This window comes from Seriola aureovittata, chromosome 10, assembly GCF_021018895.1.
Source record: "Seriola aureovittata isolate HTS-2021-v1 ecotype China chromosome 10, ASM2101889v1, whole genome shotgun sequence".
Lineage (NCBI taxonomy): Eukaryota > Metazoa > Chordata > Actinopteri > Carangiformes > Carangidae > Seriola > Seriola aureovittata.
In genome coordinates, this window is record NC_079373.1 from 8,827,204 (window position 1) to 8,845,501 (window position 18,298).

General features: G+C 40.2%; 1 protein-coding gene across 11 annotated transcripts in view; it reads right to left on the reverse strand.

Annotated features, from left to right (window-relative positions):
• Window positions 1-18,298, reverse strand: part of LOC130176038 (neuronal cell adhesion molecule-like) — a 78,059-nt gene continuing 59,761 nt past the window's right edge. For 4 of the 11 annotated variants that reach the window (XM_056386859.1, XM_056386856.1, XM_056386853.1 and 1 more), the window contains 19 exons: window positions 17,805-17,948; window positions 17,588-17,699; window positions 17,318-17,484; window positions 15,983-16,130; window positions 15,543-15,667; window positions 15,192-15,221; window positions 14,276-14,377; window positions 13,214-13,411; window positions 12,949-13,019; window positions 12,508-12,733; window positions 12,260-12,375; window positions 11,954-12,158; window positions 11,137-11,259; window positions 10,529-10,705; window positions 8,682-8,801; window positions 6,852-7,013; window positions 5,943-6,074; window positions 5,194-5,272; window positions 1-2,226 (listed from right to left, as the gene is read on the reverse strand). In XM_056386859.1, the coding sequence (XP_056242834.1) occupies window positions 1,980-2,226; window positions 5,194-5,272; window positions 5,943-6,074; window positions 6,852-7,013; window positions 8,682-8,801; window positions 10,529-10,705; window positions 11,137-11,259; window positions 11,954-12,158; window positions 12,260-12,375; window positions 12,508-12,733; window positions 12,949-13,019; window positions 13,214-13,411; window positions 14,276-14,377; window positions 15,192-15,221; window positions 15,543-15,667; window positions 15,983-16,130; window positions 17,318-17,484; window positions 17,588-17,699; window positions 17,805-17,948 (2,684 nt within the window). In that variant the 3' untranslated portion in view covers window positions 1-1,979. Of the gene's footprint in view, window positions 2,227-3,396; window positions 5,094-5,193; window positions 5,273-5,942; window positions 6,075-6,851; window positions 7,014-8,681; window positions 8,802-10,528; window positions 10,706-11,136; window positions 11,260-11,953; window positions 12,159-12,259; window positions 12,376-12,507; window positions 12,734-12,948; window positions 13,020-13,213; window positions 13,412-14,275; window positions 14,378-15,191; window positions 15,222-15,542; window positions 15,668-15,982; window positions 16,131-17,317; window positions 17,485-17,587; window positions 17,700-17,804; window positions 17,949-18,298 lie in introns of those variants that run through there. The other 7 variants (XM_056386857.1, XM_056386854.1, XM_056386864.1 and 4 more) reach the window with 5 other exon arrangements.

Here is an 18,298-nt window from a genome sequence, read left to right on the forward strand (position 1 = left end):
TAAAGCAGATAATTATTTATTCATTCATTATATTTCCAGTAGCTTGAATATCATACTTGCACTAAAAGGATAAACTTAAATAGAGACAAAGAAAGTATCTGTTAGTAGAAATCTGTTTCTTAAATACAAAACCCTTTGCAATACTGTCAGAAAAGAGCATCATTTTGGCAGTATACTGGGACTGCGTAGAACCAGTACAAATCAGAGTAATATCATTCTTTGCATCAATTAATATTGTCCCTACACCCTAAAGGTTGTTGTACAATACCAAAGTTATAGAACTCGCTGACAAGCAAATCAGAAAACAATCTGAATTCAAATTCATATGCACTTTTCGATACAGTTAGTTACAGTACAATATACATTGTGCACAGCAAGGGAAAAAAAATGAATATAGATATTTTCTACAAGTAATCTATATTTAATACAGTCCTATCAACAAGTTAAACCATATCATGCACAATATTGCCTCTTTAGGCTGCTTCAGAAGCTGCTTGTCCCTGTACAATCAATTAAGGTATTTACAAATTCAACAAATACTCTACACGTCTTTAAAAAAAAATAAAACTTGATGCAAGTTAAGAGAAAAGAAATCTTGATCCCATCCAAAGGCCCTCAAGTGTCGTTAGTACAAATGAACATTTTTTTGCCTAATGGGAATTGAATAATGTACTGTATCTGCACACACACACACGCACACACACGCACACACACACACACACACACACGCACGCACACACCTATACACTCAGATATCCATACATTCACACACTGCAGAAATACAATCAGGTACTGTACATACTGACTGCAGAGTTTATGTACCAGAAATGGTTTTAATGTTTTAGCCTGATCCAATGTGGCTACGTTTAGCTTCTTGGAGGAATCAAAGCCAATCCAGTGTCTCAAGGCATTGGGAGGAGTCTTTAAAAAAAAAAAGATGTGAAGAAGAGTGTATGAATTATTCCTCCCTCCACAGGGTCTTCTTCTCAAGCTTATCTTATCCATCCTTGGATATGACTTCTGCAGTCCTACTACTGTCTCTGTTCCAGTCACTGAACTCTGGAAAGAGACTTCAGAATTGAGTGGTGGTTTTGAAGTAAAAGGCACTACCTGCTGAAGGAGCACTGCAGGGACTGAGACGAGAGGCTGTCATACCCTCAGCGTTTCCCACCGGCCCTCAGATCAAGCTCAATAAGCGGAGGTCACATGCAGGGCAAAGGTCATTTGACATGCCATGCAGCATTTCAGCTTCCTCTTCCATAGGTGCAGATGGACCATTCAACAGAGTGGTGACAGATGCAGATGTGTCAATGCAGCGATCTCAAGCAAGCTGTGTGCACTGCTCCTAATATTCAGTTTACAGATAGTTCACTTTATATTTATATATATATATGTATATATATACACACACTATACATGATCTGCATTGCCCACTGTAAATGCATGATGGAATTACATGAATTAATTACATTATTAAATACAGATTTCCTGTACAAGCTTCTGTGTTGGGAAAAAAAAAAAACATGGAGTATAGTGATTTACTGTAGACACTGATTACTATTTGAACATAGTAGATAATATAATAACTGATAACAAAAACAAGTATAGTTCAGACGAGCACTGCATAGTCCGTAAGAGATTCCTGGTACAGCAAGAATGCAACACTAGTTAATATCAAAGTGTTAATTTATATATGGATTTAGGTAATATCAGGTATTTCATGCACTGTTAAAATCATAGGACCGGTTGAGCTACTGCCTGTGTAATGAGCTATGGGTTTCCAAGCCTCTCCATAAAGATTTCCAAGTGAAAACAGAAATGTCTTTGATGAGTTGTGTGTGTTTAATGTGTCATGTGTGGCACTGGGGATGGATGTGTGATCATAAAGCCATGCGGTGTTGGGACAGCCCTCTAAAGAGAGATGTTGGGGATTGAGCAGTCAGTGCAGCGCCTCATGCTGGTCTGTGAGGACAGATCGGCTACACAAACGAGTTCAAGGAGCTCATGGCATTAATAGGAGACGGGGCCTCCGAGCTCTCGTGGCCCTCAGCAGTGTCCCTGCTGGCACTCTTTCCGCTATACTGGCCGATAAACGAGCCATCCTCGTTGAACTGTCCGTCTCCTCCTTCCCCGTAGTCAACTAAACTGTCGTCACTGTCGTCTCTCTTAACCGTCCCATTAGACGGTGTGCGGCTCCCTTTTAATGGTTTATGGTCCTCATTGTCACTGAAGGAGAAAATAACATGCAGGTGTTACAGGTGAGATGATGTGACAGATGCAACAAGGAGATTAGTGGTCACTTTTTTTAGATGGAGCACTGGACAGCCAATGGTCACTTTTACCACCACCTACTGTAAATTAGGCAGGTCGCGGTAAAGTTTTTTACATATTGAGAATAAGTTGACGTATTTCTTTACTTTTTAATAAACTAAACAGCAGCACTCATTAATATGCAACAGTGAACATTTCTGCCCACAGCCTAGGAAGCAAATTTGAATTTGTCTTGCTCCATGTCTAAAAAACGGCAGCTATGAATGATTAGTTGGTTTCCATCAGGCAACAGGGGAATAAAGCTCAAGCAACCATACCCTGTTCAAATTCCCCCTGAAACCAAAAAATGAAGTGGTAAATGTGTTGTTTGACAAAAGCATTACTACCCACCCCCCCACCACCAACCGAAGACAGAGGTTGTGATGAAAAACAGAAAAATCCAAGGCAATGATATGAGTAAAACTTGTAAAGCAAAGTTTCAGCCAAACATCCCCCAAGGCAAGCATGATAATAATCACAAATTGGCAAAATGCATGAAAAATCTGCAAAGAAAGTTTTCTTTGGATTTCAGATAGTTGAAAACATTCCACATCCATGAGTTGAATATCAATGGGCTAAGATCACAAAGCCATCATAATGCTGGAATGTTCTTACATCTGAATATAATAGATCAATATGCAAAAGCATTTTCAGGAAAAAAAAGACAGATCAATGACTTCAAAGATTTCACTGTACATGATGAAGGCTTTATGACCAGATATTAAACTTGATGACAGCCGTGAAAACCTGGGATGTGTATACAGCGAGCATTTTTCTCCACAGTGACTCGACTATCCACTTCACCCTCGTCACATGCTAGACTTGCAGACAATGACCCCACCTCCCCTCCCCTCACACACCACCATCACCCTTACCTTTCCTGAGACCTACACCCCTGGGTTCAGATGAGGAGATCCAGCTGAGATCCCGCACAATACAACAGTCACTCCTAGACATGATTGCACTATGCACACACTTTAAAAAGATTTGATGCGAGTGTGGCGCTTGGACAGGCACGTATGCCATGTACATGTACAGTCCTGAACTGACAGTATGCTCTCCTGCAGTCAAACAAGAACAGCTCAGTTGAGTTTAGTGATGCCTTTATTGACATACTGTAAGGTTCCAGCTGAGCCTAATGAAACAGCATGGATATAAATTATACTCTCACAAAGGCACTATAATATTTGTACACTTTGCCTTGTGATTTATTGTCTACTGTGTTCTCTGATGTCCATCGGAGAAGTTTTCTTGTGGTGTAAAAGGCCCTTCTCCTTATCTTCCCAAACTATGATAAGTTTCATGATATTCTACATTTTTCATAATGTCATAAAATCCCATGAAAAGAAAACAACAAACAAACAATGAATTAATTATACTAACAAGTATTGATTGTTTGTCTAAGTCTGATATATCTCCTTCCTCTGTCACATAGAGCTCCATTATTGTTCAAAAGCTATTAATAACACATGGATAAACCACACTGTTGTGCCGGGAGACATGTTCCTTCGTTATAGGCGCTGTAGTTTATTTTTAGTCGCTTCCCCATACACCATCCTGCTTTTGTAAATACTTACAAGTGTAACAAATCTGCTGCAAAAAATAGTCCCCAATAAATACACAATTTACCCTTTTTATTACCAAAAACTACAGTCCCCAGCTCTTTTAAATCAAAGATTTAAGTCTTCAGTAGATGTACTGAGAGGCATACCTACACATTGTTGGTTTTCGTCTTTTCATTGCATTTTTTGACGATAATAAAATGTAGAATATCAGCACGATCCTCCTTTAAGAATTATTACTATTAAAGACTGGCGTCTGGCCTATTATAAACAGCATTAACTAGCTCTTGTACACTCAGTGATGACTGCTTCCCTCAAACATGCTGATAATTTCATAGTAGATCCATATGCATCTATATACTGTATATCTATATATGACCAATAATTCCATTCAACACATTATTGCCTAGAGCAGATTTTCATATATCAGATCTTCACACCATGCATATCACATTTTTTGTATACTGTATATATCGATATGTATTTATCACAGCAAAAAATCCATAGAATAGATTTATGTATACATAATACAAAAAGGAATATAAAATATAAAAGCAAGACATCTTATAAATCGACTTATATAAAAACAATATTCAAAAATGCTAGCTATACAGAAGTAAAGTGCTTCATTTTTCTTTATTCTGCGTGCGATTGGAGAAGCAGCCTAAGAAGAGGATGCTAACAAGCATAGCTGGGTAACTGCTGTAAGTTAGCAGGAATGATAGTTTCAATGATTTTCAATCCTCTCGGGGTTGTGTATGTCAGTAGCAATACACTAGGCAAAGTGTTAATACTATATATACTGTACACACAATGTATTATGAGTAGCTTATTAGTTGGAGTGGGATTTGATGCTTAGGGTCATTTTAGTATGTGATGCAAATGAATCTAGCTTATTTTTTTTTTCCTGACTGTCTCATTTGAAGTTTTAAAACACCCAAACCCCTAAATCCCTTGAACCTGAAGAATCCTGCTTCTCAAATGACACCACAATGTCATATCAAGCACATACAATACAGAGTCCAACACAAGTAGCATCCAGGACGTCCCAAAACCCAGGAGAAAAAAGAAATAAAAAATCTTGTGCTTCACGGTGGTAGAAGTTCAAATCGGGGTGGGTGGGGGGGCGGGGTGACTTGAAATTCTGTAACTGGTGATCCTGGATCATTTATTGGTCAGCTGTAAGGGTTGAGAGGAGGGAGGGAGTGCAGAGCTCCAGCCCTGCCAGAGAGAGCAGATCTGGGCACAAGCAGGGACGGGGCAGGGGTTGATGGGTAAAATTGGCTCTGGGGACTCCAGAGGCCGGAGCACTTTCTCTCACCTGTATTCCCCAAAAGTGCAGTCGTCTTCTTTCATGGGCTGGAACTCCGGGTCTGTGTGTGCGTCCTCCTTCTCTTTGACTGGTGAGAAAAGAGGAACCAATTTAAACAAACCAGCTTATGAAGCAGAGTAACCTGTGAGGGTGTATGTTCAGTCTTCAGATTGAATATGACTGAAATGACTACAGCAGAGTATTGCTGCCTCCATGACAAATTATTTGTTTAGTTTCTTGTTATTACAAGAACAATTTCTTGTTTTAAATAAAAATCTTGTTCTTACTACACAACACAATTCTGTTTTACTAAGAAATTTGTAATGACTACATATCACTTTTTCTTTTTAAATCACAAAAGATTGTCAAAATATCATAAATCCTTTTATTATTTCAAATATATCGACATGATTGAATTCCATATGTTGTTTTAATGTGAAAAGTTCTCTGCTTTAATGTCATTTAATGGAAAACATTTTTGTATATACTGATTTTGTGTGATAAGAAAGTTTTGTAATACAACAAGATAAAGAGGTTATCTTTACACTTAGAAAAGTTTCAGGTGTTTGTAGTGAAAATTAAAACAATGTGTCTATACAACCCGAGAAATATCTTGTTACAACAAAATAAGTATTTGACTTTCACTTCAAAGACAAAACAAAATCTAATCCTAAAATCCTATTAAATGTAACTGAATGCCAGCAAATAAAGAATTATAGAGCGGGGTTATATATGAGTGTGTCAATCATGGTGCTCACCCGGGTATTTCCCTCCTTTATTCCTCTGGATGAAGCAGATAATGAGGAGGATCAGGATGAGCAGAGCGATGGCACACATGAGGCCAATGAACCATCCCTGAGTGGCGATGTCCACCTGTCTGCTCGCCACAGCTGGCCAGAGGAGGAGAGGAACACTTAAAATTTATGGCTGGACTATCTTTTCTCCATTGGAAAGGAAAGACCAAGGAACAATTATCCACACTAATGTGTTAAAATAAACATGTAACAGGTGTAATAAGTCAGCGTTAAATGTTTTTTTAGCATTCTCTTAGTACTAGTTAGATATTTCTGTTCATGGTTGGACCATGATTGCTTATTGTTACAAAAAAAGACAACTTTCATGTTAGAACAAGTTAGAAATCTCCAAATTAAGCTAATGGTGACTTGAAGTAATTGAAACCACATTAGTACTAAATGCAGGAGATCAATCTTTGTCTCACAAGTGCACACAAAGACTGCCACAGATACACGCATACATACACATACAATCACAATTACACACAAACACATATACAGGTAGGTTCACTGAGTGATATTAGGTTGGATATTGTAACAACATATATTTAACTTCTATATTAGAATGATATCCACTTTTCTAATGACCAAGTCTACAGGACTGACTTCGTTAGGCTGAAATTGAACCAAACAATCATGCACGCTGTTATACGCTGTCTCTATATCACTACAGTACATGCCTTGCATACAGAGTGACCACAGTATATATGTTAAACCCATGCTTGACTGGGTTATAGTTACTCAATGGCACAAACTACTACACATTCTACACACGACACAGTGCGAGGCCAGGCCAGGCCAGGCCAGGCCAGGCCAGGCCAGGCCAGGCCAGGCCAGGCCAAGGTGGAGGCGACCGCCCAGGAACTGCCTCACCTGGTACCGTGACCAATAGCTCCTCAGAGTGGTGGAGCGGCTGGTCGTGGTGACCTTTGGCCACCAAACGCACCCTATAGGCGAGGCCCCCCTTTAAACCCTTCAGCATAACGTTCTGAGAGCCGTTCACAAGCTCTTTCTGCCATTCCTCTTCACCTTCACCTGCAGGAGGGACGGTCATGAAGAGAGGTATGTTTGATGGAGCGAACACAACTTCAAATGGGCCATGGAGGTCATGACATCATGAGAGCTGGTTGGTTGATAAAAAAAAAACATCTACTGGCATGGAATTACGCTACAGGCGATGCTAACTATATTAGATTTAAACAGTTCAATAAGTAATTTAGTCTATTAATGAGTTGCTACAGAGGCCCTGAAAGCACAACCAACTACAACACCAACTTGACAGCACATGTGACAGCACATGTGTAGCATTTAGAAAAAACATTGTGCTAAGTGAGAAAACACAACCAATTACAGAAACTCAACCACGTACAGAAATGCTACACTGCAACGTTTCATATGGTTACGAAACAACAGTTTTAAGTACTAGTAGTAGGTTTAATAAGTTTCTATGGGATAATAAAAAGTGATTTATTGTCCCCTGGAAACACGCTGTTGTGTAACTACTCTCTGTTGTGTTCAGTTACTCTGTTGTTTTCTCAGTTTGCAGAATTTTTAGCCATACACACAACATGGCTCTGAGGATAGTAATGTCAGTCCACCACTTTCCAGACTGAAATACGTTAAAAAAAAACTGGATGGACTGCTATGAAATTTTGCATTCATGGTCCCCATAGGATTATTCCTACTGTCGTTGGCAATCACCTCACTTTTCCTCTGGCAAAACCCTGAGATGATTTTTAGTGAAATGCCTTGACAAATGAGGGATGGATTGCCATTAATTTTGGTAAACACACTCATGTCCACTTCAACATGAAATAATAACTTTACTGATCCTCTGACTTTTCATCTAGCGCCAAAATCAAGACTAATGACAATCCCGTCAACCTGGAGTGTACTTTGTGTTTGGCGCTTATTAGCAAATGTCAGCATGCTAACATGCTAAACTAGGATGGTGAACATATATTATACCTGCTAAACAATAGTAAGTTAGCATGGTCATTGTGAACATGTTTGCATTTGGCTCAAAGTAGCTATTAGTGCCTATTATTACAGCCTCACAGAGCTGCTAGCATGGCTGTACTCTTGTTTTCTGAACACTGCACATGTGGTGTCAAATTGGTGATGTTTTCTTCATTTGCTTTTGTCTGTTTGCATGTGTTTTCTTAAGTGGCAGTGGGTTGAGCCCTCAGGGTCCCCCACGGTAAATGCGATGTGGTGAGGATCTAAATATGAAATGTGTCTGACTAATGATAACAAGATTATGTTTCTGATGATGACATTTTCTAAATTACTAGGATCTATGATCATGATATTTCCCTAATTTAAACCATGAAGCAGTAGGTGTGAGAGAGCCATACTACAACAACATGGTGCTTGTCATCTTCACTGCAGGTGGATAAAAACAATGGAGAGCAAAATCAATTGGCATAACAAGAATGTTTGTTCTGCTTTTTATGAAATTTGTCTGCATAAGTTCCAACGAGATTGTCATGGGAAATGCACGCAACTCTAGTCAATAACAGCACTGACTAATTAGCAATCCAATCACAGGCAGCCTTGTTTATCACATCTGGGTCCACATTGGCAGAAGCCAGCGGCAACATGACTGCCAATATTTCTATTCACCTGCACAAGCCAATAATGAAGTAGGGATCTCTTGCCACCTATGTGTAGAACTGACACAAACAAAGATGCCTTGCTTACTGTTTTGCACTATGTATTCTACATAAACGTTTTTCTCCGGGCCCCAGTACTCCCAACTGATCAGGGCCCCATCCTCTCCGACCGAGGAGCTAACGTTTCCAAAAGGACTCACAGGCCGTGCTGAGCACACAAGAGAGAAGACAACCATCAAGAAAGGTCTGTTGGTCAAAGGACAATCCAATAACTGCCAATTACAAGCTTTGATTTAATTATAGTTTCATTATGTGCTATTAGCATAACTGAATCAAGACCCTCATAGCCTTACACAAGCAATTTCAAATCAGTACACTAAACCGACAAAGAAAAGAATGCACAAAGCTGATCATGTGACAAATTAGACATGTAGCGCACTATGATCACAGCACTATCTGCACCCTCGTGGGGCAGACGGCATGGGGGACACCATGCTATGGGATGAGACGTTTGGGTATTTCCTGTAAACTACATGGAAAGGGGTAAAGATCGCATCACACACCAGACACAAACAGAGACACAAACACTTTCCACAGGCAGGGACACGACAGATGCTGAAGTCATTATACACACTACACACAATTCACCGGCATGCCAAGCAAAGCTTTGCCATGCAGCTGGAAGCATCACCAGGGGCCAAAACGGAAGAAGTGACAAGGGGTCAAAGTTGCCAATAGCGCTTAACAAAAATGCAGCAAAGCGCTTTGAAAAGACTTGTGTAGTTTTATCACATGACATTAAAAAGGCACACGTCACATCTTTTTCTTTGTGGCTTTGAACTTCCCCAGCTTTGAACTCAGTGGAGCATTTTGGTGGGCAGCAGAATTTGAAAGAGGTGGGGGGGGGGGGGTTGCTCAAATCGTAAGGAGTGCATGCTCGTGGCGGGGTTTTGGAGCTGGGTTTTCGACACAGAGAAACAACAGGACAGTGAGACGTTCAGGTGGTCATGCTGTGTAATGCAAGAGTGAATTAAATGTAAGATGATCAGTCTGAGGTTTCATACCAGCGTGGGTCACCTTTTATAGCAATGCAACCGGACAACACGCATGTTCCACTTAACATGGACATGGATGAAGAACATATGATAACATGCTGTGTAAAATACTTAAAAATACAATAAAAGTGCTGTGGAATAATGTGTGCTACACTGTACATTGAACATTTCACATACACAAGTCACATCATAATAATCTGACTCAGCATTAGGGTTACAACTAACAATTATTTTCATGATCAAAATAATTGCAAGCATTGCAATTATTTTTTCAATATTCAATTAACTGTTTGGTGTAAAAAATGTCAGAAAATAGTGAGAAATGCCCGTTATCATTTTGCCCCGGGCCTTTAAATTGCTTATTGTGTCTGCCTGGCAGTCCAAAACTACACAATATTCAATATAAAACAGATATAAGACATCTGAGAAGTGTGTGGCATGTTTGACAAAAAAAATTCTAAATTGTTGTGATCTTGTCGATTATTTTGTCAACTAACGGATAAATCAAATAGTCGTTTCCACACTACTTTACAGAGAACACTCAAAATCAGAACACTGCACTTTACAATAAACAACATTTCAGTGTCTGGAGGAATGTTAAAGCCAACATTTCTTTCGCCAACCCCCCTGATGAAGGTAAGATAGTGGAAAACATTAAATTAAGTATGGTGTATTGAAATGTTCTGTGATGTGCTTTCATCTTGCTGGACTTCAGTCTGCATCAAACACATGATCTGTAGCTTCATGCAAAGTTTGGATCCTCTTACCTGAATTTTATAAAAATCATAAATCACCTTAATATTCCTCTAGCCTTCCAGCTGCAGAAACATGAATACTGTTTAGATCATTTTCTTTTAGTCATCTACTTTTGTTGACTTACCTTCATCCATGACGGTGGACTCTTCCTGAGAAATGGCTGGGCCTGCTCCCCTGACTGTTTTCGCATTCAAATAAAACTTGTAGCGTGTGCTGTACTTGAGGTTGGGCAAAGTGACTGAGGTCTCATTGGCGAGCAGGGCCAGCTCCTCCACTGGGCCCAGCTCATTGGAGTTATTGACTACAGGGATGGAGGTCGGGGTTGACAAGAATAATGGGATGGAAGGGGGTGGAAGTAGTAAAGGTAAGTTGAATGGAAGTAAGAGGAGGAGGGGGGTCGTAGATGGGGTTGGAGTATCAATAATGAGAAAGGTGGAAATGAAAGCATTTGGAGCACAGAGGTGTAGGGTTCAGGAATAGAAGGTGGGAGTGACAAAAGTTGACTTGTTAATTTGTGTTGCTGTAATTTAGGCAAAATAACTTTGAAATGCTCTTAGACTTTTCTAACCCTTCATCGTTATTCCTTTCTGTCTCATAATCTGACTTTGAACAGGATGGCAGTACAAGACATGAAAAAGAATGACAAAACTACAAACTACATGACAGAAGGTGACATCAAACACTGGGCTCACTGATGCCCGCTGCTATGACTCATTACTGTAAAGGCCTCACCTGGCTGATATTTGAGGGTGTAGCCAGTGATGCGTCCATTACGATCATGAGGAGGACTCCATTCAAGGGTTAAAGAGTCCGGGTTTGAGTTGGTGACTACCAGGGAAGTAGGAGCCCCAGGCACTGTGGAAAAAAACATAGATCATGAAACCTTTACCCGAGCTCATCAAAGTAAAGCTAAAGAGGGTTCCACAATAATAAATATTTAAATGAATGATCGAAGAGACGCAGGATGTGACGCAAGGATTTCAGGGTTTCACTTTATGCAGAATGTAAATACCTAAAGTTGCCCTCCACTCAAAAATTCACATAATAATATATGATGCATAGAAACCTGCAGCACACACACACACACACACACACACTGAGAACAAACTTCTCAGTGAAGTAGGAGACGTCTTGCATCCCGCAATTCAACTTTTGAAATGAAAAATATTTATATATTCATGGATTCTGGATTTTTTTTTAATCAAGGAGAAAAAGTAGATGAAATTTCTACTTATTGATTTTTGTTTGTGTAAAAACCATATTGGATACAAATTATTATTCAAAGCAGGGCACTTTTATATACCTTCAATCACTTTCAGCGGGGGTCTATCATTTATTAATAACTGAGCATCAGGACGCATTTTAAAACTGAATTCACTTGTCCAGTGTTTAATCCATAACATGAACTGTTACAAGGGTTTTATAGTGTTTTCAACATCACTGAAGAGTTGGAGCCATAGATGGAAAATGATCTTCATTTTGTATTTATCAACAATTCATAATGTGACATGACACGAACAACATAAAGGGAGAGCATGTCTTCTCTTACCTCCCTCGGGTGTCTCAAACTGCTGGGTGGGGCTAGGGGGGCCTTCTCCTCTGCCATTATAAACTCTCACGTTGAAGGAGTAGAGACTGAAGGGGTGCAGACCAGGAAGCAGCCCGTGGCTGTGGTTCCCACTGAAGGTCAGGATCAGCTTCTCCATATGATAGGGGTTGTGTTTGTGGAGGCTGCGCTCTCTCCAGTAGTACACCTACGAGATGCAGTTCATATGCAGTGAGCATTGAGGGCGTCTGTGTGTTTGTGTTATGGGTGGTGTGCATCTTACACTGCGTGTAGTCTATCTTACTGCACCTTATATCCTTTGAGGTGGCCCCGGATTAATCTGCGAGGCACATGATCCCAGTGCACCTCTGCCAGAGTGCTGTTCAGCACCACAGCTTGAACATTTTCTGGAGCTGCTGCAGGCACTGTACAACAGACAAGGAACACAACAACAGCTAAATACAAAAGTAAACATACTGAGTAAATGTTACATGTTACACAGCCAAGCGCGTCAACCCAGGCTCTTGCACACAGTCCAAAGACTCAGTCTAACTCACAGTCCTCTCCTGAGAAGCCGTGGGCAATAGCAGGCTCAGGTCCAGCTCCGTGGTCGTTCACAGCCTGAACTTTTAGTTCATAGGGAACAAATGTGGGCGTTCCAGAAACAACAAACTTGGAGTTGTTGGCCACAGTCACTGAGGTCCAATCGCTTTCCATTGCCTTCTGCCTCCACATTACTCTATAATGAAGCCCTGGACCATTAGACTGGAGGCCTGTCAGCGGCTGCAGAAGAGAAAGTTTTAAAATCTTATTTTATTTTTTAACAGAAAAGTTACAGAAAAGTTAAGTTTAAATTATGCAATATGTGATTTTTGTTGGCAGATAATAAAGGAGAAATTTTGAAAAGAACAAAGGAGAGCTCATAAGTTTCATGCTGGTCCCCGGACAACAGTAAATGCCTCAGGATTAAAATGGATAGCCTTGTACAACTTTATTACCTTCCATGAGATTACAAGATTGTCATGTTCTGTTCCAACTCCCTGAACACCTGCTGGGTTCTCGTCTGGAGCTGAAAAATATATCAATAAAGACAAGATGAAACATTATCCAATGGAAAACCTTTCCCCGAGGCTCACATCAACATACTCATTTGCTTCTGAAAAGAGGCATCCATCTTACATTAATATGTTTACTCACAAAATAGCTTTGATTGTCAGGATGGAATCATTTAGAAACGGCACAATAAATCATCTGGGTCTCTACCTGCAGGTTCTGTCTTGTACATCCTGGAGGGGAAGCTGGGGCGGCTGAGACCCACGCCATTGTAGGCAAACACTCTGAAGGTGTAGTGGACGTAGGGCGACAGCTTGAGGTGAGCCGTCGTCCTGGTTCCAGGCACCTCGGTCAGATTATGCCAGTGACCTCGGTGGTGCAGCGAGTCTTCATACTGGATCAGGAATTCTGTGTGAAAAAGACAAGCACTTTGCATAATTGAACACTTTGTACACGATCTGACAGTATGTTCGCAAAACTGGAATGAATACCCTCAAGGTTTATTTGGCCACTGTTTCTCAAAAAACAAAAGCTTTAGCCAAAATATGTCTATTAATGTGCTTCCTCCAGCAGTGAAACGATGAGTGTTTACAACATGCTGACAATACTAATGGACAGTGAAGAAGTAACACATGATGCACTGGTGTTTTGAGACTCTTCTATGAATTGTTTGGTGTTTTTTTTTTTAATGCTGTTAAAACTTGTCAACACTGAAATGCATTATAACTGAATGGAAACTACAAACTATCTATAGCCTCCATTCAAGCCTTCAGGGGTGAGTGGTATTTTTCTCCCCGAAACATTGATTTTTGTTTTTTTTGCAGACTTAATTATTGATCATTGTGATTTTGTTCACATATCCCCACTCTCTGCTTATGTTAGTCATCTAAATGCAGAAAATGTAATGAATTAAAAGGCTACTCCAGCTATTTAGGCCTGCAGTTTCATAATGTTGTGAAAAAAATGGTCAAAATCAGACCTCAACCTCCTTGGATATGAATCCAAAAACACTGTATTCTACATACACTGTTAGAAGACATCATGTAAACTGTTTTCACATTCTGAGCAGTAATCTACATGACTGAACTTCATATGTAAAAATCAGTTGCATGGCCGTTTAAAAACTCATTCATAACGGGTAAGGTTCGTGTATACCCAAACACAAAGCCTAAGATACAAAGAAGCTCTCTCTCTCACACTCACACACACACACACACACACACACACACACACACACACACACACACACACACACACACACTTAAGACATACTCTGAATAGGACTGTTATGTTCATCCCCAGGGGTCCAAGTGAGCTGAACACTCCTCTTTTTCTGGTCCGTCAGCTCCAGGTCAGTTGGGGGGTCGGGTTGTTCTGGGGGGGGGGGATGCATAACAGAGCAACATTAACACATTGTACTGGGACGACATTCACACTCACTTCATATTACAGTTACTGAGTATGAAGGGTCCATGCCACGACAAGATGAAGCACAAACAAAACAGTTGACATTCATTTGTTTCCATGATATTATAATATAGTGTGTTGGTAGAACCAAGCACACCTTTCAGTTACTCCTCTATTTCTTTACATGTTCTATTTGACAAAGTTATTCGACCTGCGATACACATGCAGGCGCCACATCATGCATATGAATCGACTGATGCTCCAACCGAGCATCTTCCATAATCACTCTGCATGAAATCGAGTCTCAGGCTCACTAGAGAGGCTAAATTGATGCTCATGTTTTGGAATTGCAGTGATAAAGTGAAATGCATGCTTTGAATAAATGAGTGACGAGCAAATGGTGCATTTCAAAAATATCCCAAGTGGTGAAATGGAGAGATGTTTGCTTTATAAATTGTTTTGCATTGAAGTGTGAGAGGAAATTGCTTCCCCTTTGCCTAAATGTTTAATTTTTGCATCAGTGGTTTAACGCATTCAAACTTACAAACTTACAAAAATGTAAAAACATACAACTTACAAAAAAAATCTGAAAAAAACTAAAACAAATCAATGTTGGCAGATCAAAATGAAAAAAAAAAAATTGGAACATATTCTGTGACTGTCAAAAACAAAAAGCATCTTCAGGCCACAACATGCTTCACTAAAACAGAAACATCTGACAAACAACACAAGGCCGCATCAGCAGAGCACATCTGGGTGCTCATGCACGCTGCAGCTTTACCGTAGAGAACAGCTGGTGTTGGTGTGACCTCTGCCGGGTGGGAGGGCAGGAGTGAAACAGGGAGTTTAGTGGTCAGTCAGCCATAAGAAAACAAAGATTATCTGGCTCGCTAAGAAGGCAACAGTTAAATATTCATGCTGCTGACAGGATAGCTGATTAAATCCGCCCCAACCCTCTTAAGTAAACTCTCAGGTAATTAACCTTGAAGGGCTGAAATTCAATCTGTTGTGTAAGTTATTGGACAGATTCACTTTTCTGGGAAGACCTGAGATGGAGAGAGGTTACACTTTAATCATTTGTGAGTTTGTTTTACCAGTCAGTGAAAAATAGCTTCTGCCAAGCGGTACATACCAACAACAGTGAGTTCAGCGCTGGCTGAATCATGGTCCAGAGTGGTGTTCATGATGCAGGTGTACTTGCCCGCATCGCTCTCTGTCACGTCAGTGATGGTGAGGCTGTCAGAGTCTACAATTAATCTGTCAAGAAGAGCAGTTCATACAGACGGATCAGCACCTTCAGATTATATATAATGCTAAAGTTATTTCACTTGTTTTAGCGCCAGGCAGTCAAGCAATGAATAAACCAGTACGAGAAAGGGGAAAATCCTTCCTTTTAAGAGGCAGAGATCTCGAGCAGAACCAGGCTCAGGGTGGGCGGCCATCTGCCTCGACCGGTAAGATCTCGTGTAAGGAAAGTGGGCTTAACAAATAATGACTAGATCCATTACATCTGATGCAGAGTGACAGCAAACACAAGGTTAATGGTCTAGAAAGTGAGAAACCAGCTCTGACCTTTCATCATCAGGCAGCTCTCCGTCATCTTTGAGCCAGGTCATGGTGGGGATGAGCGACGGGTCGTGTTTCACCTTACACTCAAACACCACAGACCTGCCCCTCTGGATCTGTTTGTACTCCGGCTGCCTCAGGATCCAGGTGGGCTCTGATGGGAGGGGAGGAAGGAGGTTAGGGACAATCAAAAATTAATTCTATAAACCCGATCAGTATTCTTCACGCCATGAGTTTGGAATTGGCTAAACTTAAAAGGTTTATATTAGGGTTCAACTAAAGATTATTTCCTTTACAAAAATCTATAGGCTTTCTTTGATTAATAAATGAATCTAACGAATATAAAATATTAAAAATACCAACAGATGCCCATTTAAAGTTAGCAGCTAGCGGTTCAACAGTTTTGGGTATTCACTTTCTTGCTGAAAGTTAGATGAGAAGCTTGTACTCCTGATTACTCCTTTCCTAACCACGAAAAGAAAACAAACAGGATTAAAATGTTGAAATGAGATAACAGGAAGGTAATATACAAGTAGAGAAAGTTGAGCCATTAAAATAATAATCAAATAAAAATAAGGAAGGGGCCAGAATAAATTATATTCAGGCATTTAAGTATATAGAGTTTCCTGGCATAGGCACTCTTGGCCTTTTTAATACATTTGTTAAGTAGAGAAAATACATTTTTAATTAAACAAAATATATGGACATAATATTTTTTTATGATTGTGATATTGTTAACTGGAAATTCAGTATGCTTGTTCTTCAAGATGACTCCTAACTGGATTTGAAAGAGAAGAAATTTATATTTATGGATTTGGAGCTCAGCCAATCTTACATGGATTGAGACACAAGTTTTGCATCCTGTCTCAAGCATAAAATACAGTAGATGCTTTGTTGTTTCTACATTTTCGTGGGTCTGCCGGGGTTAAACTACAATGATGCTTTAAATGTTGCTGGTGCAAGCAATTGTGGGACAGCATTATCTCCTTTCCTTTCGTAAAGGAAGGTGTACCCTATCTTAAAGGTGATAAGATAGGAAGCATTGAAGCTCCTTTCCTCAGCGTTTAGAGAATCGGACCAGCTCTTATCATGGCTGCCACTTAGATACGAAGAAAAAAAAAGACCCTTTGACCACAGCCTAAATACAAAGCTGGAGACAGCATCTTGTTAGCTTGCTTAGCATAAAGACTGGAAACAGCCAGCTGATCCATAAACTTCAGAACAGCTTCTGAGCAGACATTGTGGTGAGATTCTTTTGTCAGTAATTTTTATTTTATGAATCTCAAACTGTAATTACAACAGCAGTGCGTTTGTTACTTGTATGCACAGAAACATTCTCACCTTTGACCTCCAGGTAGACGTGATTCTCATAGATACCAAGGTTGTTTCTGGCCACGCAGGTATATTTGCCACTGTTTCGGGACTGAGCGATGCGAATCTCTATAGTCCCGTTGTCGTGCAGGGTGTAAGGATCTCCGTCCAGGGTGCTGGACCGACTGTCTTTGAACCTGAGGGAGGGAGAGAGAGAGAGAGAGAGAAAGAGAGAGGCAAGCACTTTGAGCCTTTGAAGCATAATAGCATAAAATCCTCTGTAAAAGTTCATTAACTCACCATGTAATTTTAGGAATGGGTGATCCAAAGGAAGCACAGTCCATCAGGGCCCGGTGATTTTTGATGACCTGGTAGACTTTGTTGGCTGGTGTCAGCACTCTGGGCGGCTCCGCTGCAGTGAGGCAGCAGCAATTATTGACAAGTTATTAGACTCCAGAAATCAATGTAAATGGAAAACAGCATTCAAATACAAATGGATCCAGTGTAGTGAACTTACAGAGGACATTGACAAAGGCGTTGGACAGCAGGTAACCATAGTCATTGGAGATGTTACACTGATAGACGGCGCTGGATCCAGTCTGTACAACGGTGAAGATGATGGTGTCGTCTTCCACCTTTCTGCTAGGATCTTTAGGGGAATCTGTTTGTGGGTGACAGGGGGTTGTAAGATGTAACTCTGGCTTTGTGAATTTCAGTTAAAGTCAATATATGTGAAAAACAGATGACTTTTAATTTAATTTTTTTATATTCTGGGAAATATTCTTCCTATTCTTATAAGAGTAATACATTCCATTCTGATGTTTGTACACTAACAGCAAAGCTTAGCATAAAGACTGGAAACAGCTAGCACATTACATCTTGTTTGTTTAATCTTCACAAAAACAAAATGTGAAAACAACAGGCTGTGGTTTTACAGTTGGGTGTGTGCGGGGACTATTTTTTTTAGGTGGTCGTAGATAAGATAAGCAAACGAGTTCAGGTAATGTTAAA